The 25,983-nt window shown below is 45.3% G+C and overlaps 1 protein-coding gene and 1 pseudogene across 1 annotated transcript in view; one reads left to right on the top strand and one right to left on the bottom strand.

Annotated features, from left to right (window-relative positions):
• The window catches only part of LOC126187963 (cytotoxic granule associated RNA binding protein TIA1), a 1,542,843-nt gene that overhangs the window by 107,788 nt on the left and 1,409,072 nt on the right, over window positions 1–25,983 (bottom strand). Inside the window, exon 5 of the mRNA XM_049929345.1 lies at window positions 16,852–17,032. Within this exon, the coding sequence (XP_049785302.1) occupies window positions 16,852–17,032 (181 nt within the window). The remainder of the gene's footprint in view (window positions 1–16,851; window positions 17,033–25,983) is intronic.
• LOC126189236 (5S ribosomal RNA) lies at window positions 23,544–23,661 on the top strand (annotated as a pseudogene).

Raw genomic sequence — 25,983 nt, 5'->3', positions numbered from 1 at the left:
TGAGACGTTCCCGGGGGATCCACTGGGGGGGCCGAACCGCACCTTAACCCTCGGCTCGGTGTGAAGCGGTGGTGGGATGGGTGGACTGCTGTGGCCTGTTGTTGGGTTGTGAACCACTGCGGGTTACGGCGGGACGAAGCCTCTGTCGTTTCCAGGTCCCCAGTTTAATAGATACATAACATACATAGGGTGTAATGTTGGTGCAGGGGGTGGGAGGGTGGGGGAGTTATGAGCTAATATATGTTGCACTCAGGGGTAATGATCTCAGAAATGTTGAGAACCACTGATCACACACTGATTAATGTATCAACAGAAATTTTTTACTTTTTTATTACATCTGGAAACTTTGAAACAATTTTCGTACCTAAGTACTTCGAGTCGGAAGAATCATCGTAAGTATGATATAATAACTGCCCCATGAAATACGACGTCTCCCTGACGCCCTACAGGCAGCCTAAGATCTCACTGTAACCTCGTAATCAAAATTTTGAGGCTGATTCTAGCGCAGCCATGATTTGTTACATCGCATGCACGAATAGGGACAGTGTTTACTCGAAGTTTCTTTATCTGTGATGCCAGTATGTAACAGCCAGAAGTTTTGCTGATTTATCGCGGTTTGGGAGAGGTGTGATACGATTTTAATGTATTCAAATGATCTCATGATGACTTGGTAATAAGTCTAAACCGTTAATAATACCATTTGTGTGACTCATGGTTTAAAAATATACTTAAAAAAAATTTTCCAAAATTCGTGAAGACCATCCACAACATCAGCTACCTCGAAAGTACGGTCGGCGGCATCGGTCGCTCACACAACTTGCTCAGCGGCGTTAGCTGTCTGAAATTAGCAGGGAAACCCGGGCAGAGGGTGTTGTCCAGAGACGGCGAATGGCGCGAGGTCCCCTCCTCTTGCCGCCCCCCTGCCCCGCCCCACACCCGGACGGGAAATCCCCTGGGCGCGCGCGCACCGCTGATTGACGTAATCGACAGGACACCGCGTCGAGCTGCCAGATTTGTGATTGGCGCGCGCGCGGAAGATCTGACAGCGACTCTGAAATATTGATGGCGGCTCAGAGCGGTATAAATAACACAGGCCAGGCTTGTCACGGCGCTAACCTCGTTACCGCCGTCCGCCGCGCCTAATTCCGCGGCAGGACTGGGCGCTCCCGCAAAGAATGGATCGCAAAAGTCCGCTGCCAACTGGGACGGCGACGATCCTAGAGGAGGTACGCGATATCTCGCGCTACACTAGCCAACAGTCGAACCGCATCTTGAACAAAACCAGTCGTCCACCACTAAATCGACCACGGCGATCATGAAAACTATCACAAAAATCTTGAACCGAGACAGTTATTACTGCTGTTATCTCCATCCTGAAAACTTGTTTGATGCAGCTCTCCATGCTACTCTACGCCGCGCAAATTTCTTAGTCTCTGCTTAACTATTTCAAACTACACGTATTTGTACTAGCTTGCTATCATCAAGCTTTCGTCTCCCTCTACAATTTTTTACGACACACACATTTCTCAAAACTGACGACCCCTTGGATGTGACATATCAACAGATCCCTTGTTTTAATCAAGTTGCGCCATCGATTTGTTATCTCTCGAATTCGATACAGTAGCCCCTTATTAGTTATCAGATCTAGCTATTTAATCTTCAGCACTCTTCTGTAATTGGGTTGTTTGGGGGAGGAGACCAGACAGCGAGGTCATCGGTCTCATCGGATTAGGGAAGGATGGGGAAGGATGTCGGCTGTGCCCTTTCAGAGGAACCATCCCGGCATTTGCCTCGAGCGATTTAGGGAAATCACGGAAAACCTAAAGCAGGATGGCCGGACGCGGGATTGAACCGTCGTCCTCCCGAATGCGAGTCCAGTGTGCTACTCTTCTGTAATACCGTACTTCATAAGTTTCTATTCTCTTCGAGTCTGAACTATCCATCGTCCACGTTTCACTTTCATAGGGGAATACACGCCAGAGAAACTCCTCGAGAAAAGACTTTGTAACATTTAAATTTGTAATCAGTGTTAACACAGTTCTCTTATTCACAATTACATTTCTTCCGAATGCCAGTCCCCATTTTATTTTCTCTCTACTTCAGATAGCGTCTGTTAGCTTGCTACCATCTGCAGTCTCACTTCCCAATCCAGTTCCCTCATTACGCCTGATCAATTTGACAACATTCCACTACAGTTGTTGTATCTCTGTTCATATTTATCTCATAACTTCTTTCCAAGACAATACCCAGTCCTTTCAACTGATCTTCGAGGTCCTTTTCTGGCCCTAACAAAATTAAAATGTTGTTCTTGTACCTCAAAGCTTTTCATCTCCCTATTCTTAAATTCTCTTCCCAAATATCTGCTTGGTTTCGTTAATTGTTTGTTCCTTATACAGACTGATTAAGAACGGGAACAGGCTACAGTCCTATCTCACTTTCTTGTCAACCGCTAGTTCCTTTTTATGTCCTTTGACAACGTTAATAACCTTTCGCTCTCTGCAAATTTTCCCTGCTACCGTCAAAATATCGAAAATTGCGTACAGGCGACCGAGTATCATTTAAAGATAAGCTGGTTAGTACCCAGGACTTGTGACGTAGTGACGCAGTTCTGCAATGTAGTATAGTGGGCCCATCAGGAAATACGTCACAAATACAGCTCGTATCGCGGAAACCGTAACTCGCCAGGAAACTCCACAGTTAACAAGATGCAGCCCATTGATAGTGGATCTCACTTTCTCTCTCTTTCAAAGCCTCAGCTGTTCTTAAAAAAGTGAGTGCGACAAGATTACATTGTAAATTGTCAAACAGTTAATTCGACATTATTTCGGTACTTGCCTGATGGTGAGCAAAATATGGTCAAGACAAGTTGGAGTAAGAAATAAATCACGAGATTGGTGGCAATAATGAGTGGCCAATTGCCTGAGGGAGTTATACTACACGTGATGATCTGAGAAAACCAAGGTTTTTACTAGATATTGTTTTGTCCAAAGATGTTATATTTTATACAATTGTATTAAGTTTAATATGTCCTCCGCCTCTTCCACATATTGTAGACAAATGGAAAATATCATACGAGGTGCATTCAAGTTCTAAGGCCTCCGATTTTTTTTCTCCGGACTGGAAAGAGATAGAAACATGCGCATTGTTTTAAAATGAGGTCGCGTTCATTGTCAATACGTCCCAGAGATGGCAGCACCGTACGGCAGATGGAATTTTACCGCCAGCGGCGAGAATGAGAACTGTTTTAAATACTTAAAATGGCGACGTTTTCCTTACTTGAACAGCATGCAATCATTCGTTTTCTGAATTTGCGTGGTGTGAAACCAATTGAAATTCATCGACAGTTGAAGGAGACATGTGGTGATGGAGTTATGGATGTGTCGAAAGCGCATTCGTGGGTGCGACAGTTTAATAAAGGCAGAACATCGTGTGACAACAAACAGAAACAACCTCGGGCTCACACAAGCCGGTCTGACGACATGATCGAGAAAGTGGAGAGAATTGTTTTGGGGGATCGCCGAATGACTGTTGAACAGATCGCCTCCAGAGTTGGCATTTCTGTGGGTTCTGTGCGCACAATCCTGCATGACGACCTGAAAATGCGAAAAGAGTCATCCAGGTGGGTGCCACGAATGCTGACGGACGACCACACGGCTGCCCGTGTGGCATGTTGCCAAGCAATGTTGACGCACAACGACAGCATGAATGGGACTTTCTTTTCGTCGGTTGTGACAATGGATGAGACGTGGATGCCATTTTTCAATCCAGAAACAAAGCGCCAGTCAGCTCAATGGAAGCACACAGATTCACCTCCACCAAAAAAATTTCGGGTAACCGTCAGTGCTGAAAAAATGATGGTGTCCATGTTCTGGGACAGCGACGGCGTAATTCTTACCCATTGCGTTCCAAAGGGCACTACGGTAACAGGTGCATCCTACGAAAATGTTTTGAAGAACAAATTCCTTCCTGCACTGCAACAAAAACGTCCGGGAAGGGTTGCGAGTGTGCTGTTTCACCAAGACAATGCACCCGCACATCGAACTAACGTTACGCAACAGTTTCTTTGTGATGATAACTTTGAAGGGTGCCTCATGCTCCCTACTCACCTGACCTGGCTCCTAGTGACTTTTGGCTTTTTCCAACAATGAAAGACACTCTCCGTGGCCGCACATTCACCAGCCGTGCTGCTATTGCCTCAGCGATTTTCCAGTGGTCAAAACAGACTCCTAAAGAAGCCTCCTCCGCTGCCTTGGAATCATGGCGTCAGCGTTGTGAAAAATGTGTACGTCTGCAGGGCGATTACGTCGAGAAGTAACGCCAGTTTCATCGATTTCGGGTGAGTAGTTAATTAGAAAAAGATCGGAGGCCTTAGAACTTGAATGCACCTCGTATATTCAAAAACACGAACATTTTTTCTTTACCAACATCAAAGCATTTTAAAGGCTTTAGTAGTAAAAATTACATCACCAATATTAAATTTTTCAAACATTTAAATCAGAATAGGCACGGTTTAATGATCTTAATCTATCCTAAAACGTATAGTAGGTTGTTGGCGTGAAAGATGTGTTTGCTTGCCTGATCTAAGCGAGATAAGAGTAATTATCCTCATTCTTCATCGTGGAGAGTATCTCTAACTTTCATAACGTCTTAGCTGAAAAACGCTTTTTTGAAATGCCGAAATTGTCACAAGAAGCTTCATACAGTTGTGAAACTTCCTGGCAGATTAAAACGGTGTGGCAGACCGAGACGCTAACTCGGGACCTTCGCATTCCGCGGGCAAGTGCTCTACCGACTGAGCTACCTAAGCAAGACTCATGCCTCCTCCTCACAGCTCTACTTCCGCCAGTACCCCGTCTCCTACCTTCCAAACTTTACAGAAGCTCTCCTGCTCTCCTGCCAGTCGCATGTCTGCTAACATATTAGGCAGCAGTCTCGATTTGGTACAGTGTCGAAACGTTTCGTTAGTCAAGGAAGAGAGAATCTACTTGTTCACCTATTCCCGTACATTAATCCCATTCTCGGGTGAGGTAGAAAAGTCAGAAAACCTCCAGCCTCTCTGTACAAAAGTAGTGCAGTGCAGCTACGTACGAATTAAGTAGGTGATTCGTGTCGCAAAACGGGATGATCATTGGTTTTCGGAGCGCTATGGGCACTATTTTAGAAATAGCAACGTCGGTGACGGTTCGTACGCCGATACTGTGATTTGTCGATTGCTTCATTGTAAGTGTCCACCTCTGTAACACTCTTCTATTTAAAACTATCCAGCAGTAGCTCCTCCAGACTGAAAAATCCATCACATATACTATAACACAGGATCGCATTTGGAAAACCCCAGAATAATGAGAACTGGTTAAACAGAAGTTGATTAGTTGCAGGTATTCACCGTCCCTCCTAATAGTAGAGCGAATTATTAAATTACTTATGCATTTATTTCACATGAGAAGATTCGGGATTTTAGATACATTCTAATGTCTAACCAAGCATGCTTAGGGTGTTAACTTTGCAATTTAGGTTTATGCATAGATACAGCCAAGATGCTGAAGTGTCAGATTGTGTATTTCTGTAATGAAATGATGGTAGGTAGCTGATGTGCGAGGAGAGTCATTGGGGATACCAGTGACTAGGAAACCTATGGAAGACATACCATTTGTCTGTATGTTTGTACGGTCGTAGGGTCGAATCTACATTTGTCGGGCTTAATAGGGACCAACGTGGTGAAACAACTACATTTTTAAACCTATGTCTTAAGAAAGCATTCAGCGGTAGTTCGACTCATATCAACAACTAATTGCTAACGCGTACTAGGAAATCAGATAATCTCAACTAGACCGTAAATACTTGTCACTGTTTCAACGGTAAAAGGAAACAGTCCTGCAGAATGAGAGTAGGACTCGCTAACCCAGGGTTTCGTAGCAACTTAATTATGTATAGAGGTAGTTCATCCATCCGGGGAATAAAGAATTTCGACGAATTTTGTCTGTTACGGATATCGATACTGGCAACATACTATAATACGTTGCATAAATGGCTGTATGTTTTGATTGTATTGACGTAGAATCTTATATATTTTTTACACCGGCAAGGGACCATAGACACCAATTTGCTTTACTAGTTTATGAGAAAAGGGGCTCTTAACTGACGGACACACAAACTGTCAGATAACATAAAAAATTTTTTTTCGTGCGATATGATTACAAATTAACACTTTCCGGATTTTTTCTCCTTTTCCTGTACAGTAGCACCTTGCTTCTTACCTAATCTCATGATCAACATGAATTACCCTAAAGGTTTTGATAAGTGAGTTAGCTAGTACCAAAATGTGTGACGTTAAGTGGCCATATCCTTTGATTGAATTGTCGTAGAATCTTAAATGTTTTACTTCGACAAAGATCCGTAAACCTCAGTATTTGACACAAATTTCAGCTTGATACGTCTACCCATTCCCGAGGAAAAGGGGAATTAACAGACGGGTAGACAGACGGACGGAGAACAAATGAAAAAAGAATATTTCCTGTGATATAATATACATCAACAATACAACTGACGAAGAAGCTTAATTTTTTTACATCTCCAAGGGATCATTGGACTTACTACATGTCGTAAATTTCAACATGATGCCTGTACCCATTTCTGAGAAAAACGGGGCGTAGTAGTCGGAGAGACAGACAGACAGACAGACAAGATGCTATAAAGCACTCCGTCGTCAAGCCACGAGTGACCTACCGGGACCATCCGACCGCCGTGTCATCCTCAGTGGAGGATGCGGATAGGAGGGGCGTGGGGTCAGCACACCGCTCTCCCGGTCGTTATGATGGTATTCTTGACCGAAGCCGCTACTGTTCGGTCGAGTAGCTCCTCAATTGGCATCACGAGGCTGAGTGCACCCCGAAAAATGGCAACAGCGCATGGCGGCCCGGATGGTCACCCATCCAAGTGCCGACCACGCCCGACAGCGCTTCGGTGATCTCACGGGAACCGGTGTATCCTCTGCGGCAAGGCCGTTGCCCCAAGTGATGCTATAAGAGTTCTGTTTTTAACAGTTGAGTTACGGGACCCTAAAAACGAACATTAATTACTGGAGCAGATCCCTGAACCTGTTAGTTTACCCGTGATGTTATCGCAGCGTTCCTAGAAACGTGTTCATCATCTAATATTTCCAAGCAGGCCCCAATACAAGAGTCAAGGCGGAAGAACGGACGTTTACTTTCAGAACAGCGCAATTAAATATTTGTCAGACAATCAAGGTCTGCCATTATCTCCAACGTCGTTGTAAACACTGATAATCTACTGAAGATTAATTCTTACATTGTAGATGCCGAGCAAGAATGGTCAGTGATGTAGCGTCAAGAAAACGCTGTGCTCTAGATCCTAGGTGTTTGTATTTACTTGACGACCGTCTGTATTTTTAAGTCAGCTGGGCGGCCAGGTGGGAGTTGGTGCCGGCAGAACAGAAAAAAAAAACCGGCAGCTGCCGCGCGACGCCGCGCGGTGCAGAATTTTCTGGGCCAACTGAGAGGACTCGCCGAGGTTTCATATCGAGCGCGCCTCCCTCTCGTAGCGCAAGTTTTCATGGGATAAGCTATGGTAATGGGCGCGCCCGCTGGCTGTTTGCGGTCTTAATGAATGCGGTCGACACAGTGAAAAAGGCCGCCGCGAGTTACGACGTCATAAGAGACGGCGACTGGGGTGGCGGAGAGGGGGAGGAAACTGCGTCCTTGTAAGCCCGCCCCGTGCGCCGTAATTATTAAGATGAGCGCGCGTGTCTCGCAGACACCGGTGGGGTTCTGGCCCCAGCGCACCGTGGCCTAGCTGCACAAGTGGGGCGCGCGCGTCCCGGCACGTGCGCCATGCACTCAGAATACCTCGTCTGGGAATACGGTTCCTTCCGCTAATCGCAGATCTTGTGGACGAAATTAAATGTTAGCTTCCCATTGACATCGAGGTGCACAGAAACAAAAATAGCATTGTGTGTACCCCAAGGAGGAGTAATAGGACCTCTGATGTTCTACTTTTGCATAGATTAGATTGGATTCAGTTTTCGTTCCAGAGACCCAAAAATAAAGTGATTCTCGTGGATGTGGAGCATGCCATATATTAAAAAACTAGACTGCAAAACACCTCCAGAGCTCAGTAGCCAGCATGTTTGACTCCGGAGGTTTTGGGTTCGTTTACCAGCACTATCAGCGCTTTTTCATTAGTAGGAGTATTGAAACGGCGAGCACTCAGCATGCCAGTGGAGGAGCTACACTACTGGCCATTAAAATAGCTACACCACGAAGATGACGTGCTACAGACGCGAAATTTAACCGACAGGAAGAAGATGCTGTGGTATGCAGATGATTAGCTTTTCAGAGCATTCACACAAGGTTGGCGCCGCAGGCGACACCTACAACGTGCTGACATGAGGAAAGTTTCCAACCGATTTCTCATACACAAACAGCAATTGACCAGCATTGCCTGGTGAAATGTTGTTGTGATGCCTCGTGTAGGAGGAGAAATGCGTACCATCACGTTTCCGACATTGATAAAGGTCGGGTTGTAGCCTATCGCGATTGCGGTTTATCGTATCGCGACATTGCTGCTCGCGTTGGTCGAGATCCAATGACTGTTAACAGAATATGGAATCGGTGAGTTCACGAGGGTAACGTAACGCCGTGCTGGAACCCAACGGCCTAGTATCACTAGCAGTCGAGATGACAGGCATCTTATCTGCATGGCTGTAACGGATCGTGCAGCCACGTCTCGATCCCTGAGTCAACAGATGGGGACGTTTGCAAGACAACAACTATCTGCACGAACAGTTCGACGACGTTGGCTGCAGCATGGACTATCAGCTCGGAGACCATGGCTGCGGTTACCCTTGACGCTGCATCACAGACAGGAGCGCCTGCGATGTTGTACTCAACGACGAACCTGGGTGCACGAATGGCAAAACGTCATTTTTTCGGATGAATCCAGGTTCTGTTTACAGCATCATCTCGGTCGCATCCGTGTTTGGCGATATCGCGGTGAACGCACATTGGAAGCGTGTATTCGTCATCGCCATACTGGCGTATCACCCGGTGTGATGGTATGGGTTGCCATTGGTTACACGTCTCGGTCACGTCTTATTCGCATTGAAGACACTTTGAACAGTGGAAGTTACATTTCAGATTTGTTACGACGCGTGGCTTTACCCTTCATTCGATCCCTGCGAAACCCTACATTTCAGCAGTATAATACACGACTGCATGTTGCAGGTCCTGTACGGGCCTTTCTGGATACAGAAAATGTTCGACTGCTGCCCTGGCCAGCACATTTTCCAGATCTCTCACCAATTGAAAACGTCTGGTCAGTGGTGGCCTAGCAACTGGCTCGTCACAATACGCCAGTCACTACTCTTGATGAACTGTGGTATCGTGTTGAAGCTGCATGGGCAGCTGTACCTGTACACGCCATCCAAGCTCTGTTTGACTCAATGCCCAGGCGTATCAAGGCTGTTATTACGGCCAGAGATGGTTCTTCTGGGTGCTGATTTCTCAGGGTCTAAGCATCCAAATTGCGCGAAAATGTAATCACATGTCAGTTCTAGTATAATGTATTTGTCCAATGAATACCCGTTTATCATCTGCATTTCTCTTGGTGTAGCAGTTTTAATGGCCAGTAGTGTACTTGAATTAGAAGTACCAAACGGCCTACTGAAGTTTCCTTACGATACCGACAGAGGAAGTTGTTGAAAGCTTGAGGCTGAGTAAAAATCTGACGCTGAAAGAGCTCCCTGAAGCATTTTCTGAAGCCTCTTGTCGCGAAAACTACGTTGTCAGGTTGCTGTTTACAGCGACCAAACATGTTTATCGACCGTTTTGCCATGATTAATTAGTACTTCTGTTCATGTCTGTAAAACGCGGTCGTCTTAATCAATAATCAGCGCACCGCAAATAACGCCTAAACTGTGTTTTTTTCTGTTGTGACTGAGGTTAAATAGCGGTAGCAGATTGTTCGCTGATGAAAATATCTACAGAAAAATATCTTCGTGGAAATGCAGACAGACATAGACAAAATGTCCAGTTATAAAGAGTAGTAAAGAGTGTATCTGATGATGACTTAATCGACAAGTATACGTTTCAAATACAAGGACGACAATACTGAAGCCAGTGGTGGGTGGTAACCACACATAAGCAATGATCTGACAAACGACTTGTGTGCTGACCCATCTTTACTAGGAAGGTTTTTCTCCTATTATTATTTACCTACACTCGTGTCGGTATTCTCTATTAATAAAAAAATAAATTTGCAGGCTCAACGACCTGATACAAGTCTTTCAATTAGACGCCACTTGTGTGAGTTGAGTGTTCCTAATCTATCCCCATTATGAAACCGGGAAAACAGGGCCTACAGGTTCGCGTGGAACACGAACCACGTATCGTTCCTGAAAAATCATCAGACTGAAGGAGTCCGTAGTCTGCAAGTCCCCAACATTTCGGTTACCATTCAGGCTCCTTACTAGTACACCAATAGACCCAATTAGTTTTCGCTACTAAATATGGCAGACCCCGATATGTGCAAGTACAGAGGCTGGACAAAAATATGGAAACAGCTCGAGAAATGCATGCTTGAACACCAATGTAAATGCCAGCCAAGCCTGCAAATTTCACTGTTTAATTTGACCCCTGAACGCCACCTGCACAGTGTCCTCATTAAGTTGCAAGTGTCAGTCGTGATTGGAACAGAGTTGTGATTAGTTATGAGTGCAGTATCTCGGAGCTAAGTGAACTACAACGTGGAAACATTGTTGCTGCTCGTATGATGGATGGTTCCGTAACCAAGGCAGCCAAAATATTTGGTTTTCAAGATGTTCCGTATCGAAGATGTATACCGCACATAGGGAAAGCGGGAAAACATCATCTGCTATGTCACAATGCGGACAGAAATGTGTTGAGTAATAGTGCCGGACGAACTGATACTGAAGAGGATTGGGACGAAAAATAAGGGGATGACAGCTACAAAAACCACTGCAGAATTAAATGCCGCATTCACGAACTCAGTCAGCATCAAAACATAAAGAGAACTCAAGAAGCAGGAAATTTCAGGACGAGACGAAATTCCAGAACCCTCATGAGTGATCCAAATACCCGCAACAGGAAGATATGGTGCCGAAACCATGATACCTAGAATATAGAGCAATGGAAGAATGTTCTTTGGTTGGATAAGACTTGTCTCATAATCTTTCCACCTTCTGGCCTTGTTTACCGCTCAAGAGTGAAACATGTTGAGTGTTCGGCGATGATTAGGGCACGGGTTCCTTGGATTCAGTGAGTACTGTGCAAGGTCGCATTACTGCCAAGAATTACGTGAACATTTTGGCCTGTCAGATCCATCTCACGGTTCAGTGTTTGCTCCCCAGTGGTGATGCCGTGTTCCAAGACGACAAGGCCCTGTTCACACAGCTCGCATCATTCGGGACCGGTCACGAGCATGAACTTTCTCACCTCCCCTGACCATCAACAAAACTCAATGTATTGTTGAGCCTTTGTGGTCCACTTTGGAGAGGAGGTTATGTGATCGCTATCCACCTCCCTCATTGTTAAATGAACTTGCCACTATTTTATAGTAAGACTAGTATAACATTCCCTCAAAACCATACAGCACCTGTATTACCGATTCCGAGAGGACTGGAAGCGTTTTTGAATGCAAACAGTTTTGCTACAGCGCATTAGGGGTGGTAATGTCCCCATATTTTTGTCCAACTCCTGTACATGCAGCTGCCACATGCCATACTACACTGAAGGGCCGAAGAAACTGGTACACCTGCCTAATACCATGCAGGACCGCCGCAAACCCTCAGAAGTGGCATGGACTCGACTGATATCTGAAGTAGTGCTGGAGGCAAATGACGCCATGAATCCTGCAGGGCTGTCCATAAATCCCTAAAGTACGAGGGGTGGAGACCTCTTCTGAACATGTTGCAGATGATGATGATGATGTTTGGTTTGTGGGGCGCTCAACAGCGTGGTTATCAGCGCCCATACAATTACCCAATCTTTGCTCAGTCCAATTGCGCCACTTTCCTGGATGACGATGAAATGATGAGGACAACACAAACACCCAGTCATCTCGAGGCAGGTGAAAATCCCTGAACATGTTGCAAGGCATCCCAGATATGCTCAATAATGTCCATGTCTGGAGAGTTTGGTGGACAGTGGAAGTGTTTGAACTCAGAAGAGTGTTCCTGGAGCCACTCTGTAGCAATTCTGGATGTGCGGGGTGTCGCATTGTCCTGCTGGAATTGCCCAAGTCCGTCGGAATGCACAACGGACATAAATGGATGCAGGTGATCAGACAGGATGCTGGCGTACGTGTCACCTGTCAGCTTCGTATCTAGATGTATCAGGGGTCCCAATATCACTCCAACTGCACACCATTACAGAGCCTCCACCAGCTTCAACAGTTCCCTGCTGACATGCAGGGTCCACAGAATTATGAGGTTGTCTCCATACCCGTACACGTCCATCCACCCCATACAATATGAAACGAGACTCGTCCGACCAGGCAACATGTTCCCAGTCGAAAGTCGGTGTTGACGGTCCCAGGGGAGGCGTAAAGCTTTGTGTCGTGCAGTCATCAACGGTACACGAGTGGGCCTTCGGCACCGAAAGCCCATATCGATGATGTTGGGCGTTGAATGGTTCGCACGCTGACCCTTACTGATGGCCCAGCACTGAAATCTGTAGCAAATTTTCGGAAGGGCTGCACTTCTGTCACGTTGAATGGTTCTCTTCAGTTGTCGTTGGTCCCGTTCTTGCAGGATCTTTCACCAACCGCAGCGATGTCGGAGATTTGATGTTTTACCGGGATCCTGATAGTAACAGTACACTCGTGGAATACTCGTACGGGAAAATCCCCATTTCATCGCTACCTCGGAAATGGTGTGCCCCATCGCTCGTGTGCCGGCTAAAACACCACGTCCAGACTCACGCCATTGTAGCAGCAGTAATCGATCTAAGAACTGCGCCAGACACTTGTTGTGTCATATAGGCGTTGCCGACGGCAGCACCGTATTCTGCCTGTTAACTTATCTCTCTTTTTGATACGCATGCCTATACCAGTTTCTTTGGCGCTTCACTTTATTGAGCTAAACGCTGGGTCCAACAGCTTGTTACATAGAACCAGAGATACAGTTGCTGGAGGAGCCTGAGTTTGGGGGCTATTCTGATCTCCGCAAGGCGCCTTCCACCTGTCAGTGCGCGGGCGCCTAGGTCCAGAGGAGCAAATTTTCTGCGCTAATGCCCATTCCGCGCGGCTGCAAATTCCGCGGCCTCTTTAATGGTTTCATTAGGCGCCGCGGGGCTCTGTTTACAGCCGGCTACCTGCGGCCGCTGCTTCGGGCCCGAGTGCTCCATAAACGTGCCTTTTACAGGGGCGTCAACATCCCCTATGGCGTCTTTTTATAGTTTGTCAAACAGCGCGCCAATAAAAACTAATGTTTCCTTCAAGGGCCCCGCTTCAAGCCCGTACGTTATTTTATTATACGTATACGCTCCTCGCTGCAGTAACCACTAGAGGTTCGCCGGGATGGCCTGGCCGGTACAGCCTCATCGACTTATTATTTCGCTAATAAAATGGACAACAGATTTACACTCGAGGTCTGACGCAGCCGTAATACAGAGACGAACGTAGACCGGAAAACATATGATCGTAAACCACGCGGTAGATTCATAAATATTAATAAAGCAATCGGATCTAGGAAACAGTAAAGACCCTTGTCAACAGTAATAATCTCAGATTACAGTATAGGTCGAGTATTATTACCTTTATTATGTCACACTGGAAAGGGCCTGTGCGCAGAGAGAGAGAAAGAGAGAGAGAGAGAGAGAGAGAGAGAGAGAGAGAGAGAGAGAGAGAGAGAGAGAGAGAGAGAGAAGGTGGGGGGTAGAGAGAGAGAGAACTACAGGGAAGTGTGGAGCGGATGAGGTTTTCCTGTGCTGCTGCTATCCTATTTCATCTACGTCCATCAGTTGTGGAATGCTAGAACGTAAGTTTTTATTAGCTCAAACAAAGTGAGATATCTCTAACCTTCCAGCCAGCATGGTTTCCAAGAGCATCGATCACGTTAAACCCAACTCGCGTTTCTATCACGCCCATGAAATAAAGACTTACATAGATATATTTGATAGAGGTTTCCATCAACCTGCTAAGTAATTTGAAGATCATCATAAGATTCCGATTCATTGCTACATTCATTAACGTGATTCTAGCCAATGAATAAACAATGCAGATAATATGAGAAGGGCACAAATGTGAAAAAAATGTATCAATAATCTTGGCACTGGTGGATTCGTTTGATATAAAAATGATAGAAGAACTGTGTCCGCGAAAATCACCAACGATTACTGAATAAGCTGTTAGCCTAAAGAAAGGCACCCTAAAAATGTTACAATGGGAAGTTCCCTCTGCCATGAACTTAACAGTGATTTGCACTGTGTGGATGTACATGTAGGATTTCGATTCGTTTGGGTAGCCTGGGAAGTGTGATGGGATCCTCGTTGTTCATATTGTACGTTTATGACCTGGCAATCTATTTTAATAGTAACCTCTGATTCTTGCATTCGAAGTTGTTACTATAATGAAGTATTATCTGAAAATGAGACGCACAATTTTTTAGTCAGATCTTGATAAGACTTCGAACTGGAGAAAAGACTGGTAACTTGTTTCAAATGTTCAGAACTGTAAAATAGCGCATTTCAGAAAAGACAGTAGAAGTAGTAACGTATGACTACAAAACCCGTGAGACAGAGCTGTAATCAGTCGGCTTATACAAATGTGTGGGTATAACAAATTGTACTGCAGAACCCAATTAGCTCCTTCTCTCTCATTCTTTTACCATGCCTGTATTCTCTCTTTTTCTGTTCTTTCACCTGCCGCCACATTATGTTAGATCGTTGGTAGTCAGGCTTTTTTATCTACCACCCACTTTTGTATCCCTGCTACTAGTACAAATTTCTAACCTCCCATCAGTTCCACAGTAATGCTGATTTATAAAGTAGAGCAGTAACAATACTTTGTAAAATTTACAAGGCAGATTTGCAGCATGTTACAGCATATTAAATTACTTACCAAATACTTTACGTCAGAATTTAATGAAAATAAATTGAAAATATTTTTAAAATCCCTACCGCCTGCCGCCCATCATGAAATCTGGAATGCCCATTTGAGAGCAGTGGGTACTATTTTGAACACCGCAGTGTTAGATGATTAAGAAAACTTGTATACCCCCTTTCGGCTTGCAGATTACCCCTCCACTAACTGCTCGCTCAGAATTAACGGAATTCGTATGACTGGAGCTAGTTGTCTCATAAGAAACACAGGTGGCTACCATCTAACCTGTGCACCTACCAACCAGTCTTCTGCTTGCTATTATTATAAAGTACTAAATTAATAATAGTTCTCCAACTAGCAAGAGCGTTCAGTTACATAATCATTATTTCAAATTGTAAGAGCACCCTGTTTAATGTTCACCAATGGTTCAAATGGCACTATGGGACTTAACTGCTGAGATCATCAGCCCCCTAGAACCTAGAACTACTTAAACCTAACTAACCTAAGGACATCACACATATCTATGCCCGAAGCAGGATTCGAACCTGCGATTGTAGTGGTCTGGCGGTTCCAGACTGTAGCTCCTAGAACCGCTCGGCCACCCCGGCCGGCTAATGTTCACACTTTCCGTTTAAATGAGAAAGTAAATTTTAACTTTTCTCCGCAGATACGCCTGCAGCCCAACCTTCAAGCTCGGCCACAGACGAGTTCGTTTCATAAAAGTTCCGATGTATGAAATCAAACGAATAATTTGCCATGAGCCACAGTGGCTGATCAGCGTATGTGAAGTCACCCCGACATCTGTAAATGATCCTCGTAATTCCTCAAAAATAATTCCGTAGCAATGCTTCCTGAGACCACACAAATACTTGTTCAATTCTAATAAATGTTCCACAACTATATGTATGCTGTTACTACCAAAAACTTTAGCTTTCTGCCGAACATAGGGCCGCAGCCCAACCTTCACTCTCGGACACGCATCACCGACTGTCCCTCTCCACGCATCTTACAGCGGCGCGCAGTCCAACTGGGCATTGTCTTCCACACATAACAATCTCGACCTAGAACGCCCTGAATGTTCGCTGGAGGCCAACGGTGACGCAGACGCCGAAGTGAGTCGCTGTATCAGTTTGGTAAGGTTGTAAGTAGGCTGTTTATGTTTTCTTATCGGCAACGTTACGTAGCGCTCGGTATGAAAATCACTGGCTGTGCTGTGTGCAGTCTGTGGCTAGTTTTCATTGTTGTCTGCCATTGTAGTGTTGGGCGGCGGCAGCTGGATGTGAACAGCGCGTAGCGTTGCGCAGTTGGAGGTGAGCCGCCAGGAGTGGTGGATGTGAGGAGAGAGATGGCGGAGTTTTGAAATTTGTAATGCTGGATATTATGAACTGCTATGTATATTATCGTTTTTCAACACTATTAAGGTAAATACATTGTTTGTTCTGTATTAAAATCTTTCATTTGCTAACTATCGCTATTAGTAGTTAGTGCCTTCCGTAGTTTGAATCTTTTATTTAGCTGGCAGTAGTGGCGCTCGCTGTACTGCAGTAGCTTGAGTAACGAAGATTTTTGTGAGGTAAGTGATTTGTGAAAGGTACAGGTTAATGTTAGTCAGGGCCATTTTTTTGTAGGGATTTTTGAAAGTCAGATTGCGTTGCGCTAAAAATATTGTGTGTCAGTTTAAGCACAGTCCTGTATAATTGTTGTAAGGGGACGTTTCATAAGGTCATCGAGAATGTTTCCCTTGTGAGGCAAACCTACGTACTTTAATGTACTTACCTCACGAAGGCGTATCCTTTGTCTTTGAAGACGCGTATCTCCTGTATGTTTCCGAAGGGCGAGAAAGTCTTCTGCATGAGCTCCTCGGTGAGACCGTTGGTGAGGCCCCCGCAGTAGACGGTGCAGTTGGTGGGGCTCGACTGGTTGTACACCTCGTCGAACGTCAGTGGCTTCGTGTTCACTGCGAACAGATACGCTACAATTAGCGACTGCCTCTCGTACGCCTGACACATTTAACAGAGGCTTTAGGAGGAGTCTGTTACTACCCAAAGATAAAAACACAAATCTAAAAATTTTTTTTTTAGTCACAACTGGACTACTACCAGATGTATGTCTCAAAGTCTACTTTATGACAGTTCAGATAAGGCGATTTAAAGATCTTTCTGAGTCCATTCACAGATATCCATGTTCGTTCTACTTCCTAAACATTGTAAAGGACATATTCATCTTCTTCCTTGGTTGTATGTACTGTGAAAGGTTATATGCGTACCCAGGATAGGCCGATTTCGGTTTGAAGCTTAAGGTAGTTTTTTTTCTGTCCACTCGAAAACAGTTCAAGTCGTAATAGTCCAGGGCTTCACAACATACGTGCTCGCGGAGCAAGCTGTGAGCAGCAAGGCGCGAGCACGGAGCAGCGCGAGCACGCTACCCCCACTACCGGACCAGAGCGGAGAGTGGGGAGAGTCACGTGGGGCACACAACAGCTGCCGCCAGTCAATGTAAATCCGCGGCCACCTGCAGGGATATCACTCACGAATTATTACTGCCACAAGTGAAACAAATAAAGGAGAATGTACACGTGCCACATAATTTTATTAGCTTAGTGTATGCCTCTACATTCGTATTAATTTGTGAACTGTTACACAATAAAAGGTGTCACTGAAGTGTGGGATTCTCGGTTATCTTGTACTTTTTGCCCTTTACAATTCCGTCTAATGTTCGCATGTGCATGTGCATTGTAGGCGCAGCGTGCAGTTTAAATTTCGATCAGGTAATGCGTTTCTCAGGGGCGTCTTGTTACATTTCATTGCAGAGAACAGTTGTTAACAAACATACGTGGAACCGAACATTGATATTATTAAACTTCCTGGCAGATTAAAACTGTGTGCCCGACCGAGACTCGAACTCGGTCGGGCACACAGTTTTAATCTGCCAGGAAGTTTCATATCAGCGCACACTCCGCTGCAGAGTGAAAATCTCATTCTGGATTGATATTATTGTAGCCACCAGTTCGTGCAAACGAGGAAATCTATCCCGAGGGAAGTGTCTGTAGAATTCCAAAATGTTTTTCTTGTTCTGAAATTTGTCTCTGTATTTTCTGTCACACTGCAGGTCAATAATTTCTAGTTGCAGCTCAGGACGAATCTCTTCAATATTCGTTGAATATGGAGAGGAGAACAGATCAAAATCACTGTCTAGTGCTGTCAGATCTTGAAAGCGTTGATCAAATTCTTCCTTAAGGGCAACTAAACTATGTGAATAACGTTCACAGTCTTTGCATGGATGATGATTTAGGAAAATGAGCTAGATTTCCTGTTTCCAGCTGACTCACCCAAAGTGTCAATTTCATTTTAAAAGCTCGCATTCGATCTATAAAATGATTAATTAGCAGCTCTTTACCTTGTAGTGAAATGTTCAAAGCATTCAGATGGCTAGTTAAATCTGCTAAGAACGCGAGATCACATTTCCATGAAGGCTCTTTCAATTCAGGAACACACATGTTATTTATTTCCATGAAGATATTTATCTCATCTAATAGGCAAAAAAATCGATTTAATAATTCGCCACGACTAAGCCAGCGGACCCCGCTGTAATAAAGCAGGCTACCATACTGGCTTTCTACATCCTCAAGAAAGCTTTTTAATTGCCTGTGTTGTAGCCCATGCTTCCTTATATAATTGGTTGTACGAACAACAACACTCATCACATTTTTTAGAGTGATACTCTTTGCACATAAGGTTTCCTGGTGGATCACACAGTAAACGCTCCTTATTTCATTCGACACGGTCAGTTTTTGCATTTCCTCCTTCAACAGCGCAACGAAACCCGATTTTTTTCCCTGTCATCGCTTGTGCACCGTCTGTAGACACTGAAACTAAAGAATTCCACGACAATCCTGTATTTTCAACACTTCCTTCAACACTACTTAAAATATCATCTCCGGTTGTAGTGTCCTTCATGGCTACTACATCGAGGAGCTCCTCCCTCACCTGAAGATCTCTATGAACACCTCTAATAAATATGGCAAGCTGCGCTGTTCCAGTGATATCAACACTTTCGTCCAGAGCTAGAGAATACGCCATAAAATCTTTACAGATATTTGCAAGCTGGCTCTGGACGTCGTCTGCCATCTCCTGTATGCAACGCATAACGTTCATGTTAGATAATGGCACAATCCGAAACTGTTCAACTTGAGATGGACACAAATGTTCCGCTGCAACTACCAAACATTCTTTTATTAAATCGCCATCAGTGAAGGGGTGCTGGGATTTCGCTAAAAGCAAATCAATTTTGTAACTCACTCTGAGAGCTGCCTCAGTTGATTTTTCTTCGTCGTCCAGATCTTCTTCGGATAGCTTCCTTTTAAGTTTAATAACTTCCTGTGCACGATCTGGTCCATCACATTTTCCACTTCCGTAGTCTTTCGCATGGTACGACATATAATGTCGCTGCAAATTAAATTTCCTAAAAGACTTCAGCGTTTTGTGACATACTAAAAATTTTGCAACACCATCTTTTTCTGTAAACAGATACAATTCCTCCTAATGGGGGTTGAGCTGCGTAAGCATGGTTGTGGTTACACAACGGCGACTTGACATGATTCTTAACCAGCGAAGTGAGTGTTAGAGCTGATCGTAGTACTTAAAAAGTTACACAGTCGGCGCGAATTCAATAGGCACGCTGCGGCCCTATTCAAACGCGCGCGCGCATTTCCCCTCCCTCCCTACTCCGCGACCTTGCACCTGCTCGCGAGCACGTGCCTGAGCAGACGCGAGTACTCGCGCTCAAAACCGGCCAGTTGTTAAGCCCTGTAATAGTCCTATTGTAAACAGATACATTCATATTCTTAAACAAATACAGTCAAGGTTTTTACAGTGTTTACAGCAGGAGCTACATTTTTAAGTATTTTCTCTTTTTATATAAGCTCTCAAAGTGAGAGATGCGACGAACAAACGAATGAGATGAAACAGTGCGTTCATAGGGCAGAACTAGATGCCTTAAGAATAGAGGATAGTTCTAAGAATACGAATCTGGAGTGGCGGACGAAAAAACTGAGGATTTGTTGAAAGAGAAGAAACAACTGTACCAGAAGTGGGTAAGTACACAGGACACCGAGGCTAGGAAGAGGTATGCTAGATGCAACACAGAAGTTAAAAAAGAAACTGCAAGAGCAAAACAAGTAATACGGGATAAAAATTGTGAGGAGATCAATAGGTATACGAGAGGCCTGGAAAACAACAAAATTCCTTAGAGCAGAAAGAATAGGTAGAGTCAATGTCGCAAAACTTACTGTACGGAAGTGGGAGAACATCACGAAAAGTTATTGAGTGAGAACACATACAAGTACAAACAAGCTGATAACGGATGAAACATGCTGATAATCAGAATGTGGAACCAGTGAAGCGGGATGGAGAAAACACACTGTAAAACGGATAAAAAAATATAAATCCGATGGACTTGGAGACTTTCCTATTGAGTTAGTGTAACATGGACCGAGTATTTTATGGGAAATACTGGCATGCTTCTTTAATAAAATGATGATGAGAGGTGAAGAGCAACCAGGGGGTTTTAATATTTCTATAATAAGTTCCATTTAGAAAAAAGGAAAAAGGATAGTAATAATTATAGGTAGATATAAGGAAGGTCAGCATTGGTCATATCATCTGCCTTTTTTTACTACAGTTCTGTATTTCAGCGACATTTAATGCTGAGAGAATGTACGGAAAATGGTATAAAAACTCTCGATAAAATGAGAATTACCCAGGGAGAGGACAGACAAATCCTCGCACTTGTAAACCCGCCCTCCCCTTGTATACTATATTCCAGGAAGCCATTTTTAACTTGCTCGCCACAGAATTTTGAAATCTTAGCAGCTGGATCTACCTTTTGAGGCGTACATTTGAGATCTAACTCGACCTCGACAGTGGAAGGCATTCTACCGGGTGGTTCTGAGTTCAGTACAACAACTCACGAAGGTCCGATGTGGGCTGTAATTATAGTATGGCAGTGAAAATTGGTAGATACACTAATGTGTTAATGCGGAAACGATACACGCTGTAAAAAATCCGGTACTTCGTTTCTTCTCGCAGGGGATTCCAACTGATTCGGAGACTGAGGAAGATAGACAACGAATTTGACACTAATACAACAGATTAAAGTTTAATGGTCAAATATATTCACAAACACACTGCCACAAGCGGCCTTTACTGGCGAGTTTCAATGTGCTGGAGAGCGCTGAATTCGCGTAGGAATGAAGGTGCTACACAGAGAGTTACAGCTATGAGACTGCGATGCGGGTGACAATGGAGGTGTAGGCGATGTCTGCTTACCACATGGTAGAGAGTCTCATCTCATAGCAGCAGCGCTATGTAGTCGCGTCAGACGACTGGGAATGGTAAATAAATGTCGTGTGACTAGGGCCTACCGTCGGGTAGACCGTTCGCCGGGTGCAAGTCTTACGATTTGAGGATGATTAGGACAACACAACACTCAGTCCCTGAGCGGAGAAAATCTCCGACCCAGCCGGGAATCGAACCCGGGCCCTTAGGATTGACATTCTGTCGCGCTGACCACTCAGCTGTTTTTTTTATTTATTTATCTATTTTTTTGCATTTTGTTCGTTATTGATCGTTGTGTTTGGTCGTTGCGGACGTCGTAAGACATCCTGTTCAAGCTCGGTGGTTGATCGTTCCACTCAGTTTTTTATTACAGAAGCCAACCGGCTATCTGACTGAACACGCTGAGCTACCGTGCCGGCTGTCTCAGCTCGGGAGGCGGACAATGGGAATGGTGACGCCAATACACGAGTGCCCAAAGTAATCAACAGGCAAAATGTATTGTGATTCAAGTCAGAAAAGTGCCAGGAGCATACTGGATTCGCGTTGGAGTCGTCTTGCTGCTACCGTTGGTCTGAAGACAAGCTGGCAATCTGGGGCTGGAGATGCTGCAATCTAGAGGTTTTATGACCTCGGAGTGCCTGCACTCCGGTGAGCTCCTGACCTAAGAAATAGGACTGCTGGGAGGGACAATGGTCATGGGCGGCCTGTGGGACTTACAGACCCAACACACAGAGAGTTGGGTTGGGCTGGGTTGTTTGGGGGAGGAGACAAGACAGCGAGATCATCGGTCTCATCGGATTTGGGAAGGACGGGGAAGGAAGTCGGCCGTGCCCTTTCAAAGGAACCATCCAGGCATTTGCCTGGAGCGATTTAGGGAAATCACGGAAAACCTTAATCAGGATGGCCGGACGCGGGATTGAACCATCGTCCTCCCGAATGCGGGCACAGAGAGTTCATGTCCTACCTTCACTCATAACCGTCGACACATCGTGTTGATTGTACCAGTGCGTCTCCTCGAGGGACAAGAGGTTGTTCTGGGTAGTCGGGATCTATGCACCCAAATTTCGTGAAAATGTAATCACATGTCAGTTCTAGGATATTTGTCCAATGAATACCGGTTTATCATTTGCGTTTCTTCTTGGTGTAGCAATTTTAATAGCCAGTAGTGTACATTACGCCTCGGTGTTACCAAAAAACGTGTACGGTTCCAGTATTAACTTCTTACTGGAAGTGTGATACTGTTTTCCACGGCTGTAGCGTGTGTATGGACTGCGGTACGCTCAACCACGGCGCGACGATGGGCGCTGCACAAGCAGAGCGGCGGTTTCAGGTTAGTTCGAAATGCGGCCCATATTACTAATCGATGGCAAGTTGTGCCGCTATGCTAATGAGGCGAGGCCGGGGCTGCTGTGCGCAGCGCGCGCCGCCGTTCCAGGTCGACGCCGGCAGGTGTCGCAAACATTCACACCGCCGCCGCGACTGTAGCTGTCGTAACGCGGTAGGCTGCTGGTTCGCGTCGCAATTCCAAAATTCCACATAATCGTGTTCCGTGTTGTGGAGGAGTGTAATACGACCATAGGAATGAGAAGAAAAGAGTCAACGAAACACAGCAACTAATTTCTACACAATACGATTTGTCGATCTATAAAAAGTGTTTGAGTGTTAGACAATGTAAAGTCGCGCAAGATGTCCGAAATTATCAGGAAAATAAGTGTAGCTATAGGGAAAAACGAGTAATGTACAATCTGTGTAAGAACAATAACAGTGGAAGACCAAGAAAGAGAGGGTTGCAGTCTTTCCCTCCACTGTTCAGTCCCTACACAGAACAACAACGACAGATTAAAGACACCATCAGGAGAACGGATTAAAACTCAGTGTGAAAGAAAATGAAAGATAAGGTTCGCTGATGACATTCCTATCATCATTGGGAAAGATAAAAAACTGGAGGAAATGATCAGTCTACTGAGGGCAGAATATGGACTGACAAGGGGGCCCTCCATACTGTAAATTACGGATTTTCATGCGCATCAAATATGTTGTAGAGACACTTAAACTACCTGACATCCGGTTTTTAGCGACGGGCCTTGGTTTTTGAGAAAAATCGATTTTGAAGTTCATTGCGCGATTTGTGTGGGCAACGGCCTTGCCGCAGTGGATACACCGGTTTCCGTGAGATCACCGAAGTTAAGCGCTGTCGGACGTGGTCAGCACTTGGATGGGTGACCATCTAGCCCACCATGCGCTGTTACCATTTTTCGGGGTGCACTCAGCCTCGTGATGCCAATTGAGGAGCTACTCGACTGAATAGTAGCGGCTTCGGTCAAGAATACCATCATAACGGCCGGGAGAGCTGTTTGCTGACCCCATGCCCCTCCCATCCGCATCCTCCTCTGAGGAGGACACGGCAGTCGGATGGTCCCGATGGGCCACTTGTGGCCTGTAGACGGAGTGTTTTTTTTAATTGCGCGATTTGTGTACATATATTCTAAGTAAGTCAGCGTAGCGCAGCGGTAAAGGGTCACAGCTGCCGCGCTGGGGTACCGCGTCCAAATCCTGCTCGTGCACTTTTTTTTTCAAAATCGACCCAATTTTTTAATTTTATTTCGAAGAATATCAACAAACAGTGTAAGGTGTACAAAATTATAACGATATATACAGTTATTAATTTTTTCTTTCATACAATGTTACAAAATCTTATTTTTTATCGTCCACATTGCTTGATGTGCCACAACAATATTGTGGGTGATACTTACCTAGGAACAACCGAAGCACAAATTTTCGCAGCACCACGCGCATTTTATAAAAGCAACCGTCTTGCAGGCGTGCGGTTTCTTCATGAGCGATACTAGGAAACACAATTCTTTTGCATTCAAAAAGAGTTCTTTCATCCGCTAATTTCGATGCGAACCATGCGTATCTAATCTTTCTTTCAAAATGTAGGATTAGCGAATGTATTTTATCGAATCTTCCCTAGAAGCGATCTCTCTATTAGCTTTCATCAAGTCGGGAGCATTTGTAATATCGCACACCTTACACTGTTCATTGATATTCTTTGAAATAAAATTGAACAATTCGGTCGATTTTGAAAAAAAGTACGCGAACAGGATTCGAACACGGTACCCACAGCACGGTAGCCGTGAACCTTCACCGCTGCCCTACGCTGACTTGCTTGGAATGTACGCAATGAACTTCAAAATCGATTTTCTCAAAAATCAAGGCCCGTTGCTGAAAACCGGATAGCCAGGTACTCAGCGTAAGCGCCTCTACAACATATCTGAAGCACATCAAAATCCTTTATGTACAGTGTGGACTGTCTCCTTGTGAGAAAAAACCGAAGAAAGATGAAAATAATGAGGAGTAGCAGAAATGATAAAATTAACGCCAAAATTGTGGGTCATGAAGTAGATGAAGTGACGGAATACTGCTATCCTGGTTCCAAAATGACGTACGACGGTCGATAAGAGGAAGACATAAAATGCAGGGTAACTCTGGGAAGGCGGGAATTTCTGGCCAATAGAAGTCTACTAGTATCAAACATTGGCCTTCATTTGAGGGACACATCTGTATCAGGAGCACATCATTGTCGGGAAATAAATCATGCAGTGTGGTGGAAGATGAAAACCAGAGAATAGAAGCGTTTGAGATGTAGTGCTGCAGAAGGATGTTGGAAATTAGGTGGACTGAGGAAGAAACGAACAGGTTTTTCGCACAAACGGCGAGGAGAGAAATACACTCCTGGAAATGGAAAAAAGAACACATTGACACCGGTGTGTCAGACCCACCATACTTGCTCCGGACACTGAGAGAGGGCTGTACAAGCAATGATCACACGCACGGCACAGCGGAAACACCAGGAACCGCGGTGTTGGCCGTCGAATGGCGCTAGCTGCGCAGCATTTGTGCACCGCCGCCGTCAGTGTCAGCCAGTTTGCCGTGGCATACGGAGCTCCATCGCAGTCTTTAACACTTTGAGCGAGGGCGTATAGTGGGCATGCGGGAGGCTGGGTGGACGTACCGCCGAATTGCTCAACACGTGGGGCGTGAGGTCTCCACAGTACATCGATGTTGTCGCCAGTGGTCGGCGGAAGGTGCACGTGCCCGTCGACCTGGGACCGGACCGCAGCGACGCACGGATGCACGCCAAGACCGTAGGATCCTACGCAGTGCCGTAGGGGACCGCACCGCCACTTCCCAGCAAATTAGGGACACTGTTGCTCCTGGGGTATCGGCGAGGACCATTCGCAACCGTCTCCATGAAGCTGGGCTACGGTCCCGCACACCGTTAGGCCGTCTTCCGCTCACGCCCCAACATCGTGCAGCCCGCCTCCAGTGGTGTCGCGACAGGTGTGAATGGAGGGACGAATGGAGACGTGTCGTCTTCAGCGATGAGAGTCGCTTCTGCCTTGGTGCCAATGATGGTCGTATGCGTGTTTGGCGCCGTGCAGGTGAGCGCCACAATCAGGACTGCATACGACCGAGGCACACAGGGCCAACACCCGGCATCATGGTGTGGGGAGCGATCTCCTACACTGGCCGTACACCACTGGTGATCGTCGAGGGGACACTGAATAGT

Source organism: Schistocerca cancellata, chromosome 5, assembly GCF_023864275.1.
Source record: "Schistocerca cancellata isolate TAMUIC-IGC-003103 chromosome 5, iqSchCanc2.1, whole genome shotgun sequence".
Taxonomy (NCBI): Eukaryota; Metazoa; Arthropoda; class Insecta; order Orthoptera; family Acrididae; genus Schistocerca; species Schistocerca cancellata.
Note: the sequence above shows the minus strand (reverse complement) of the source record. Positions and strands in the feature narration are given on the sequence as shown.